Source organism: Miniopterus natalensis, chromosome 4, assembly GCF_054644295.1.
Source record: "Miniopterus natalensis isolate mMinNat1 chromosome 4, mMinNat1.hap1, whole genome shotgun sequence".
Taxonomy (NCBI): domain Eukaryota; kingdom Metazoa; phylum Chordata; class Mammalia; order Chiroptera; family Miniopteridae; genus Miniopterus; species Miniopterus natalensis.
In genome coordinates this window covers 95,462,969-95,475,686 of record NC_142084.1, presented here as the reverse complement: position 1 = coordinate 95,475,686, position 12,718 = coordinate 95,462,969, and the positions used below count along the sequence as shown (strand labels likewise).

The 12,718-nt window shown below is 44.2% G+C and overlaps 1 protein-coding gene across 1 annotated transcript; it reads right to left on the bottom strand.

Annotated features, from left to right (window-relative positions):
• Positions 1 to 2,720: 2,720 nt before the first annotated feature.
• Positions 2,721 to 12,188, bottom strand: C4H5orf47 (chromosome 4 C5orf47 homolog). The gene is made up of 5 exons (XM_087816114.1): positions 11,906 to 12,188; positions 8,763 to 8,845; positions 7,083 to 7,182; positions 5,624 to 5,659; positions 2,721 to 3,450 (listed from the first exon to the last, which is right to left on the bottom strand). The coding sequence occupies exons 1-4, from the start codon at positions 12,186 to 12,188 to the stop codon at positions 5,640 to 5,642; spliced, it is 486 nt and encodes a 161-aa protein (XP_087672240.1). The 3' UTR covers positions 2,721 to 3,450; positions 5,624 to 5,639.
• Positions 12,189 to 12,718: the final 530 nt, after the last annotated feature.

Below are 12,718 nucleotides of genomic sequence, written 5' to 3'. Positions count from 1 at the left end.
CCAGCCAGGGCTCTTGCTTGGTTTTTGATGCTTTATTAGAAGAGAGAGGACCACCCCTGACTGACTCATATCACATAAGAAGGCCCCTGCCTCCTTTCAGTCCATTCGCAGAACAGCTGCGAAAGTAATTCTGTTCAATGGGAGCCGGCTCGTGTCAGTCCTCTGCCCAACACCCTCCCACAGTTTCCCACCTAACTCTGAGACAAGGAAAATCCTCACAGTGTCACATAAGTTGGTACCTGCTACCTTCTTGCCTCCTCTGGCTACTCTCTCTCTTAGCCACTCCACTGGGCCTCTTCTTTCCCCTTCTCCTCCAGCCTCAGGATCCTGGCCCCTACTCACAATGTCCCTGTGCTCTTTCCTCCCACGTCTGCACGTCTGGCTGCCTTAGTTCAGGTTTTTATCTGAATGCCACCTGCATGGAGCCTTCCCTCCACCTTCCTGCATCCCCTTTAATTTTCTCCATAGCACATGTTCTTTAAACATACTGAATGTCTTAGTTTTATTATCTGTCTTGCCCTGAAGACAGACATTTAATATGTTTTGTTCACTTCTGTTCCCCCAGTGCCTAGAACAGAATCTGGAACATAATATGTACTCAGTAAATATTACACAAATAAATAAATGAGTGAATTAATGAACATCCTGCTTGCACCTGGCTCACAAAAGGCAGGAGCTTGTGACTCCATGGCCCTCTCCTCCAGTCTCCGCCCTGGATCACTGTGTAACCCAAGGCTGCCACCTTCAGGAAGGAGCGGGTAGTACATGTTTGGTGACTCCTGTACCTGGCATTACCTTTCGCTGGGGTAATTTCAGCTTTCAGTCAATCTCTGTCTCTTGATGTCCAGAAGATTCCATTTCATGGTGATTTTAAAAAATAAAATAAAAGGTATGGCTTCTGGTATATACTCAATTAATAATGCAAGTACTAAAATGACATGCCAAGCACCGGAACCAATGGGTTCATCCACAGTCAACTAGGCTATTTCCAGTTGTGTGAAAGACTTATCTACACTTCCCAAGATCCCAGACATTAAGTCCACATTAGGACCACAGGAAGACCATCTTGACAAGTGACAATTAAATGGAGCCTTTTGATATCATACTGGAACACTTACAGAAATAGGAGACATTGCCCTCCATGCTCAGAACTTTGAAAGGATAGAACAGGGTAAATGAAGGTATTTCGCAAAGCCATGAGACAAGCCCTTCACTCAGGATTCATTTGATTTCCCACTGTAACTCCTCTAGGAGTGTATAATACACACGGTCAGAGCCCTAAAGGCACAGGGATCAGAGGATTCATTCAGGATGATCATTTATTAGCAATAAAATTAAACAGATTAAGCCAGTGGTGAGTAGGCTTATCCTGGGGAAAAGTGGGATAATCTGGGCTCAACCTGCATCAGTCCCAGGAATGCGGACACTTCCTCACACTTTACCTGACTGGTAGAAAGTGCAGAGTAAAACCCGTGAACCCCGGTGACAGTCAACAACATGCATGAATATAAGCAACGTAGTATTAAGAAGTAGTATGAAAAGTCCAAAAAGAGTACATCCGACACAATGTCATTAGAAAAGCAAACACCTAGATCCAAGTTTTAGGAAGACATATAATTGCAATAAAACTATATGAAAAGTAAAGAAATCACATGCACCAATTCAGTGGGAAGGTTATCTTAGGTGGGAGAGGCAGGGAGCTGGGGTGGAAGGTATTGGGCCATATGATTAGATATAAGTCACTTTCACGATACTGTCAGTAAAGAAATGTTGTATTATGTTTATTATATTCCATTTAACAAAACAGAGATTCAATACATTTTCACCAGGAATTTTTAAACAAAAATGAAAAGATTCAGAGCACCTATCTGGAACATTTATTTCCATAGGAGTCTTCATTACTCCAAAGTTCTAGAGCGTAAGACAAACTGAGTCTATACCCAGCATTAACTCCATTTTAAATCTAATAAATACTGACACATTTGATAGATAAAAACAGACTACATGACTAGGTCAAGTAGTGTAAGTCACATAAATATAAACCTACATTGAAATGAACATCCTCATTTGCATTCGCCATGAAACTTTATGCAACACAAATCACAGCATAAACAAGTAAATGTCTCATTTTACAATGAATTAAATTTTATAAGCTGAAATTGGAAGCTTTACTCAAGAATTCAGCAGCCTGGAAATTTACCCAGCACATTCCTAGGGTGCCTGCCCTTGCTGCCGGGGGCTTTGGACTTTGCGCGGCAGGCAAGGTCTAAGTCACCTGCCCGGGCCACAAGTCCCTCAACGTGAAACAGGCAGATCTGCTAAACATTTGCAAAAGAACTTGCTGCGGCAAATCCTAGGTGCTTCTAGTCTTGTAGTAATTAAACTGTAACTAGGGGAAGGAACGAAACTATGGCTTATTTTACAACCCTTACTTCTTGTGCTATTTCACGAGAAATCTGTTATTGCCACTTTGTGGTGCCACTGCAAGAGAAATGAGGAAGCCACCGTCTCAGTGCCCCACAGAATCACTGTTCGCATCCTAGACAGAAGGGACCTGTCTCCTCCGGGGCGGGGGGGGGGGGGGGGGGGGAGCAGTGAGGCGTGTACACGGAGCCTGACTACAGGCAAACCTCTTTGTCTTTTCCTCCGAATTTTTCAGTTCCATCTAGGACTTGGATACGATTTAGGGAGAGAGACGGTATCACCAAGAAGCAGGAAAACTGGTGCAGGTAAGAGGTGACTATTACTAATAATGAGTAGAAATAAAAGGGCTTCACTGAAAACACTTCTGCGTTATTTTCAGAGTCCTAACTCTCCTGTCATTGACTTAGAAGTCATGTATCTATTAATCAGAGACCTGAAAAGGAATGTCCTCCCTCATCTTTGCACAAAATTTTCCAAAAATATTCCATGTTATAATATAGAATTCATATAAATGTACTACCTTTCCTTAGGATGAAAAGGTGGCTTACATAACCATTTGTTTTAACCCCAAAATATTTTTGCTGCGTAAAATGTAGGTTTTTATCTTAGAATAATTGAGAAATTTAGAAAATGTGAGGAAGTCAAAAATATTTTAAGTTAATACAAGTTTCATTTAAAAAGTACATCTCAGTGAAGGACTGAAGAAAGTCGCAGTGCAGCCTCAGTCATAAAAAGTAAAGCTGCCAATTCTAAATGTATGCAATTGTATTAATATGCTAACTTCATGTGTAAGTTTAACTTAAAAGAATATGCATAAGCATTAATTCTGAAAATACTTGTGTACATATAACATTTAATAAATAATGTTAGCTTGCAAAGAAATACTATTAATTTATAAAGAAGATAGTCTTTCTATTGAACTGTGTAAGTCCCAATTCCAATAAAAAAACACCAAAATTAACAAATACTTATGATTCAATTTAAAGTTCTATCTTTAAACTCTTCATAATCTTCTTGGTAAACCTCCTAAATAAAAGATGACAAAATTGAATCTTGTTAAAACAAAAATGTCATAATCAGCAGTCACTGAAAAATTTTCATGTGTCTAAGACTTAAAGCAACAGTTAGCCACTCCCTCTCTTTCCTGTTCTCCGGAGCCCCTCGATAGGGCCTAAACTCAGCACGTTGAGAGAACGCAGCAGCTGCACAAAACCGGCTTTCTCTGCACTTCCCTACTTCTGTCCACCCATTCTCAGAATTCAGCAGCATCTTTCCCATCCCCTCGTCTAACGCCACTCTTGTTTAGGTGCGCCTCACTCTGCACTTGGACCACCAACACAACGCCAGGTTTCCTTTTTCACTTCCTGTCTTGCCTCTATTCCAAACTTTTCCATAAAATGACATCAGGTTATTTCTAAAATGCAGTGGATCTGATCAACCCACTGCTTTAAAATGTTCTATCCTGATGATATACCAGACACACGCATAGTCTCTAATTATCTTCCCATAAAACACATACCAATCACAAAAGGAAAAATAGCAACGGCATATATAGCGAAGAAATGGACAACTTAACAAATAGAAAAATTACATACTCAGTGGGGGAGAAATGAAGATCACACGACTCCGAATGTGATACTCGAGAAGGAAGCGCATACAATGTTTTCAGCCAAGAATGCAAACTCTGAATCAAACTATGAGAAGATATCAGAAAGTCCAAGGGATAGTCCACAAAATAACTGGCCTGTCCCCTTCAAAAACATTAATATCATAAAAGACCAAAAAAAGGCTGAAGAACTATTATAGATTAAAGAAAACTAAAGAGATGTGACAACTAAATGCAATATGTGATCCTGGACTAGACCTGGTACCAGGAAAAAAACGTTAAAGACATTAGGATGACTGAAAAAAATGAGAATATTGATAGTAGATTATATAAAAGGTTTCTCTCTATGCTAAGTGTCCTGAGCTTGGTCACTGCAGTGCGGTTTACCAGATACCCTCGTCCTCGGGCTGCCCACGCTGAAGCATTAGGGTGACGCTCTCGCACGCACAGAGAAAGAGGCATGAGAATAAGGAACACGTGGCTAGGCGTCAGGAATGGTCAAGCAGGGAGAGTTACTCTGGAGTTCTCTGTATTATTTTTGCAACTTTTCTGTACTTGAAACAATTTAGAATAAAAGGCTAAGACAATGTCCCAGGTTTGTTCATTGCTAACCGAACGGAATACAAATCCTCGGCGCAGTACTCATGAGACCCTCTGAACAGGCTCAGCGGGCCGGACACCGCTCTCCACTGAGACCTCCCTACACAAGCATAATCAGCTGCATGTTCTACGTAGTTCCTGGGATGGCATGTACTTGCCCATGTCTGTGCCTAACATATACTCCCCTCCCCATGTTCCCATTTATAAGAGTCTGTTTTCTCTTTTCCAAGGCCCATCTTCCTTACCTTTTCTATTACTTGCCAAACCCCACTAAACTGGATATACGGTTGATCTCTCCCTAAGAACTTAATGAGCCCACATGATTAGTAAACTAGGGCATAATTCAAAAGAAAGGGGAAAGATGACACACGCAGTATTAACCAGGTGAAATGTAAAAGTGTAGACTAGCCTACGGAAATTTGGAGGCGCGTGACCAGAGTCAGAGTGGAATGAGACTGAAGGGTCCACACCCAGAAAGGGTAGTGAAGCTGTACAGACGGGCGAGTTACCTAGGAATGGATACGTAAGGACGGGTTAAGTCCAATAACCACTCCGCAGGCAGCATCGTCATTAGATGGCAGCAAAAGGGACATATGAAAAATACACAGAAAATACGGTTGGAAAGGCAGGAAGAGAACCATGACAGCCTCCAGGACATTGAGAAAGAAGAAAAACCTGAAGGAGTACTAGTGAGATGACACTAAGTGTGACAGCATCAAAGAGCAAAGAGAACTAGGCAGATACATGAACAAAAAGAAAAAAACATGGCCCACAGAGTAGTTTCAATAGTGTTGCAAAGATGCAGCCCAAATGAAGTTTACTAAATTTCAACCAATATTTAATGAGTACCTACTATATGCCAAACAGTGGGTGTGAGGAAGGAAATTGGCTGGAATTAGCAATGGGTATGCACTAAAGGTTGAAGAAGTTAGGATATAAGGGGGAATTTTTAAAAGTCTATACTTTATAATTGTTATGAAAATAGATTCTTACCAGAAGATAAGAAGATTCATCTTGTGTAATCTGAGTCTAGAAACAATATGAAATATAAGAAAAATTCAAGTTAGCCTCTAAGGATGGTTTTCCCATTAATAAATCCATATTAAAAAGTTACAATACATTTCAAAAACATGATTAGTTTTTGTAATCTGGTTTAAAATTGTAATACAAAATAACGAATTACAAGGATATCTTTTGTTTATGAGGTTATTTTGGAAAAACACAGCATATTATTTTAGGTTGTTAAACAATCCTTACGAGATTGTTCGATAGTTAATAGAAGGACTCTTGCTGCGGCACAAGAGAACCCAACAAGCTCAAGGTTGCGGCCAGAGCAAAATTAGATATGATCCAGTGTGTTTATTAAAATCACCGGGTCTGGCTTAACACGTGAATGAGTCCCAGGTTTTCTGCACGCTGCTCTGCTCATTCACACAGCCTTTTCTCCTACAAGGCCACTGACTACTTTTTTCTCCTAATCCCCTTTCCTGCCTTGTTCATTCTCCTTAATCAGATAGGAAAAGTAAAGTAGAGCATCACTACTGAACACTGGCTGTACGCCGTCGCGGCACACAACTCCTGCCACTACTGCCATGGTTACACAAACAGGAGTTTCTAGTGTCACATTGCTTACAAAATGGCATTCAGTTCCAGGTACTATTGTTTGAAAATATTCTTCACAAATTAAATTCCACAGATATACCAACTGTCAAATAGAGGTTGTCATCGAGTGGCTACTAGGGACCCCCAGGCGCACTTGGCGGTAACGAGCGTGTTAGGGCTGCATGTGAAGGAGAGGAAACAACTATTACAGTTTATCAACTCGTGTGGCATTAGTTACATCAGAGAAGTTTTTATCCAGTTTAACTGCTTGAGAATGCAGACCTTCCAACATTTAACTAAATCACATCTGGTGTTGCCCTGGCCACAGCATTGAACTCAGTATCAATGCAGCTTTAGAACCTGGTTTAATTCATGAGATGTTTTCCAGGAATGAGGTGACGACATCAAGGCCGTAACTCAAGGGCAGATTTTGTTAAATGCATTAAATTAGATGGCAGCATCCACGTGACTATATAAAGTGACATGTACATTTATATTGCCCTTAAAATGTTTTTCTTCATCAATACAGATGCGTTTTGTAATCTGTATTTAAAAACTGGCATTAAAATTCAGATTTAACAGACAAGTGTGTTCCTTTTGCTGGGTAAATTCCAGTCAACACTCACCTGCCATCCTCCGCTCACACACACACACACCTGTGGTCGCTCTACCTCCCTGCTTTAAGTATGTTGTACTTTTCATGATGATGAGCAGTGGTTACGTGGTAGCTGTGTTCCTATAGTTCTCACATTGCATGTGACAATTAGAAAAAGCACTGTTCTAATGTGATTCAGGGTCACTAAGCTGTCACAGAAGCCAGCCCTTCAACACAACAAGGAGTGTGACTTACTTTCCCTAGACAATTGCTGGCGTTTCAGCCTGCGTCTGTATTCTTCATTTTCTTCAAGCATTCTAGAAATGACTTTGTGCACTTTTTTCCACACTGAAACCTTAAAGAAATAAGCACAGTTACAGAATGCTGAGCAGAAACGCAGGAACAGGTTCTGATGGGGGCAACTGGGAGTGACTGACTGTGCTGCATGTTAACCAACATAATTATAAAGCAATGTTAGCACTTAGAGACCCAAAACTTAAGTGTACTGTAATTATTTTCTGTGATCACTGAGTTCTCTGATTTCTTTTTCCAACGTCCCAGCATTTCCTCTCTGGAGTATTTAAATCAACAGTCCTGAGTGAAACTTCCTTCCCAAGGCCATGTCTAAAAGCTCTACCTAAATGGCTCCAACACATTCAACCTTGTTTTGAAAGATAATAAAATAATGAATTTCTATTCCTATGTCCAAACCAGTGGGCAATAATGTGATTTTAATGTATTTTATTTTAGATAAGCATTTCTACTAAGATACCAAAGCAAAGTACCTCATGAGCATGAATGCGCTAGAATGGGAAAGTGAGACCTATGGGAGCAGCACAGCCCTTGGCTCCAAGGCTGGCTTTGCCACTCAGCAGCTGCTTGACATTGGGCAGGTGTTTAATCCCATCCAGGAGAAACTGATTATTAGAATTAATGACAAATATTTGTAAAGTGCGTACCCATGTCTGGCACACAATAGTCATAAGTAAATATTGGCTACTGCTCTTTTCTCCTCACCCCAGAGGGGCTGGTCCTTAAATATTTCTTAGTGGGAAGATCAGGTACTCACTCAAAATACATTTGCTGCAAGGGTTCGTCACCTTGAATGCATTTTATACTATATGTGAATTATAATTCAAACACTAAGCTCAGAAAATACAATTTTATGTGTCATTATAAACCAACAATTTCTTTAAACTGAAGTATAAAATATATGGTGGAAATCAAAATGAGCAACTGATCTTGAATAAGTTTAAAACATTCAAGCTACCGTGACATTTGGACCAGAGGTGAAAAGGCTCATTCTTGTCAGCTTTACTGCTGGGCACTTAATGTGCATTCCTTATCTTTAAAAGGGCACGCTGAACCCCGGTCCATTGGCTCAGTGGTTAGAGTGTCAGCCTGGGAACTAAAAAGTCCCGGGTTCAATTCCGGCCAAGAGCACGTACGTACGGGAGGCAACCAATCCATGCATCTCTCTCACATCAATGTTTCTCTCTCTCCCTTCCACTCTCTCTGAGAAGCAATGGGAAAGTATCCTTGGGTGAGGATTAAAAAATAATAAAAATAAAGAGCAATATGAAACCAATAGACACATTACTGTTTTCTGTGAAATCCATGATTTCCTCCTATTATACTATCTGAGTTTGTTACAGTCTATAGAACATATATTCTCATGCTTTGACAAATTTCCCAGTGAGTTACATTTTGATTAAAATGTGTGTTAGACCTTCAAATACTGCAAGAACTATTCTTTATGGTTAATAAATATTTCCAAACCAAGTTCCATTTCTGCTAAAATTACTTCTGTTTTCTCATTTCAGTAAACATTTCAAAAGATGAAACAACTTTTACTGTCTTGAGTATGTTCACACATTTGTATTTAAAGGTTAATCTAAGACTCAAATGCTGCTCATCCCCTTTCCTATAATATACCTTCTTTTTCTTCATTATTTTGGAAGCTTCGTTGAAATGTGCGGGAAACTCAAACTTTTTATCTAAAGTCTTCTGGGTTGAACCTAATTTTTTAAAAAAAGAAGGTGAGTGTCGAGGCCAGCACATACTTGAAAGTAGTCACTATCCTGAGAACAGACAACTACAAATGTCTCTTGAGCTCTCTCTGGGATTTTCACAATTACTGGTATATTTCAGATCACTAGGTCATGCCAGTTTACCAATTAGTTAATGTAATGGTGAGGGAAAAAAAGAAAGAAAACCAGAGCTAACCTTGGAAGTGCCTAGGAAATGTCCTTCATTTGCTGATTTGCAAGGTGAGCCCCTAAAAGGCCAGCAACAGTAAACAAATACCAGGGCCCCGCCCTGCCCCAGGGCACTTCCATTGCCTCTCTTCAGCACTCAGCTGCAAGTGCATTATGCTCTGGACCACACAAAACACCTGTGTACCTCGCGCCCGTCTTCTTACTCCTCCCAGCCTTTGCACTTGCTGTTCCAGCTGGCACACACCAGGCAAATTTCTACTTGTTCTTCAAGACTCAGCTCATACATCACCTCCTCTCTGAAGCCTTCCCTCACACACACAGTCTTGCACCAGCACTGGCTCCAGGAACACCTTATTCAGAGCACTTAGCACAATTTCACACCATGTGTTTATGTTGTGATTCTTCCACTAGGCTGTGACCTTCTAGAAGGCAATGGCCTTGTGTGCCTTGTTCAGCTTTCTGTCCACACTACCAGACACATAGGAGATACTCGTAAAAGTCTGTCAGAGTGAGTAAGCTTCCTGACTCTACTCACTGAACCATGCTGTCTTCCTAAATTAACTGTTAGAAAACCTAAGAGCTGTGTGTCCAAAGACAACATCATAAAACAATGGACATGTATTCCCTGGCAGCCTTTACAACTGTTCTTATTTTGCCTGGAACACCCGTCCCTTCCTCACCTCATTTCTACCCTACCACCACTCTCCACCTGGCTTCCTTCTACTCATGCATTTTCATAGGAGATCTAGAGAAAGTTATTACAGAATTATCCCACAAAGAGTATCAGACCCAGATGGTTTCCCTTCAAACACCAGGATAGTTCTAATGTTCTATAAATTATTCCAGAGCACTGAAAAGGAAAGAAAAGCTCCTACTTCATTTTTTGAAGTATAACTGACACCCAAACCAGACTAAAAACAATCAAGAACGAAAGAAAAACTACAGCTCACTGTGTCTCACAAACACCAGGCAGAAACTCTAATCAGAGCACTAGCAGAGCCCAACACTACTCTGAAAGAATGCATCATGACCAAGTAGGATTCGTTTCAGGAATGCAAGGTTGGTTCAGTATTAAGAAATCCATTTACATCAGATGCCATATTAATAAATCTAAGGGGAAAATACTTATTTCACAGATCTGAGAAAGCCTCTGACAAAATTCAACACTCCCTCTGCCATAATGAAAACACTGAAGAAAATACAAATTGAGGAATGCTCTTTAATATTTTAAATGTAGATACCTTAGTCCTAAAGCTGGTACCTTATTTAATGGTGAACCCTAGAGGCATTTCCCCTAAGATCAGGAACAAGGCAAGAATGTCCACAATCTCCATCACTATCCATCAACATTGTAAAGGTATCAGCCCATGCAAAACAAATCTATTGAAGGCATAAGCATGGGTAAAAAAATTACCTGTTTATAAATAAGAGTATATCTGGAAAATCACAAGTATCAACAATAACACAACCTCTAATAATAAAAGAATTAAGTGAAGTACCAGTGCCTGAAAATAACAGACAAAAATCACTAGGCTAAGTGAAAGAAGCCAATCAGGAAAACTGACATATTGTATGATTCTATTTATATAAAATGTCCAGCCCAGCCGGGTGTGGCTCAGCGGTTGAGTATTGACCTAGGATACTCTCTTCTCTCTGAAATCAATAAAGATATATTTAAAAAAAAAAAATGTCCAGAATAGGCAAAGCTATGGAGACAGAAAGCAGTTTAGGGCTTGCTTAGGGCTCAGGCACCGGGCAGGGGAGGGCAGTGAGCGGGAACAGTGAGTACTAATGGGAACAGGGTTTCTTTGAGGGGTAGTAAGAACCTTCCAAAATCGATTGTGGTGATGGTTGCACAACTCTGCATAAAACAAATGCATTGCACACTTTAAGTGGGTGAGTTGGATGGACTGTGAATGATCTCTCAACAAAGCTATTTAAAAAAAAAAGAGCACAGGTGGAAGGGTGAGCCCTCAAAACAGAGGCAGGACTTTCTGAATATCACTGAGGTGTGTAACTTTAACAAACCTCCTCAAAATGTATGTAAACCAATCCTAAATAAAGTTGCTACTTTTTTTTTTTTAAAGATCAAGAGGCCTTTATAAGCACAAACGATACACATTTAGAGAACATTTTGGAAAAGGAAACCCCATCTGCAATAGCAGGAAAGATCAAACACCTAGGAATACATTGGACAAGATACAGTCAAAACCTATAGGAGGAAATTTTTTAATCATCAGACATTCCTGAAAGACACAAAGGGAGACGCAAAGCCAGCTTGTTCTGGGTTTTGTTTGGAGAGGGATGGGCGGAGAGAGAAGCGCGGCCTGGCCGCCTCCGCAGCGCGCCCGCCCGCGAGGGAAGCCGCGCCCGGCCGCGCCCGCGGGAATCCGGCCTCAGCCCGTCGGAGCTCGGGGTGCGCAGGCCCCGGGCCACCCGGGCAGGCGACAGCCAGTGTTTAGAAAGCCAGCGACTCGGCATCGTCAGGATGTCAGCTGTCCTCAAGCGAACCGCAGGAGGAGCCCGACAAGCACGCCAAGGGCCCCTCGTTCGGGGGCCTCGGGGCCCCGGCGATGGCCTCTCCCCGCTCCCGACCTGCGGCTGATCTCTAGAGACTTAACGGTGCCCTGCGGCGCCCTGTCCCAGGCACCCCGGGGGAGAGACGGGACACGGGCGGCGCGGGCCTGGCCGCCGCCGGCCCGAGGGGCCCACAAGCGGGGGACGCCGGGCGAGGCTGCGGCCCGGAGCGACGACGGGCGCCGACCGCCGAGCCTCCCACACCCCCGGCGGGCTGCGCAGGATGAGAGACGCCGGACCCGCGGGCGCCCCGCCCGCCCCGCCCGCCCGTCCCTTCGCCACCTGCACGCGCCGCCGACGGGCCGCCGCTCCGCGCGCTCGACGCCCGCGCCGCTGAGGAGGCCGCGGGGACGCCGGGCTCGGAGCCGGGGGGCAGCTCCCCGCCGCCCCGGGCCCCCGCCGCCCCCCGCCGCTCCTCCTGGCTGCCGCCCGCCTCCAGCCCGGGGCTGCAGCGGCCCCCGGCCCGGCGGCCGCCCAGCCGCAGGACGCCGCCACACCGGTGCGAGCCGAAGCGGGTCACGTAGACGAAGCGCGCCGCGTCCCGCTTCCCGCCGGCCGCCGCCATCGCCGCCTTCGGTCGGCAACCACCGCCCGCTCCCTCAGCCACCGCCGAGTGACCGAGAGCGGCTAGGGGGCGGAGCCCGCGGGGGGCGGGGCTGACTGGGCGGGACCACTGTGGGGGGGAGGATCATGATGCGGGGGCGGGGCTGATTGGGCGGGACCATTGTGGGGGGAGGGCCATGCTGCGGGGGCGGGGCTGACTGGGCGGGACCACTGTGGGGGGGAGGGCCATGCTGCGGGGGCGGGGCTGACTGGGCGGGACCACTGTGGGGGGGGTAGCCGAGGGGAAAGACCACCATGTGGGGAGGGGCAGGGGTGTAAGTAGTTGGGGAGCTGGACTATACACCACTGTGGGGGGCAACTGAGGGGAGAGACCACTGTGAGGGAGAGGGGGACTGGGCTGAACCACTGTGGGGGTGCTGGGGGGCAGACCACTGTGGGGGTTCCAGCTGGAGGGGGCTGCCCCCGAGGGGAGGAACAGGGGAGCAGCGGGGCAGCGCGGGAGGCTGGGGGCCAGGTCACTCTGTGGGCAAA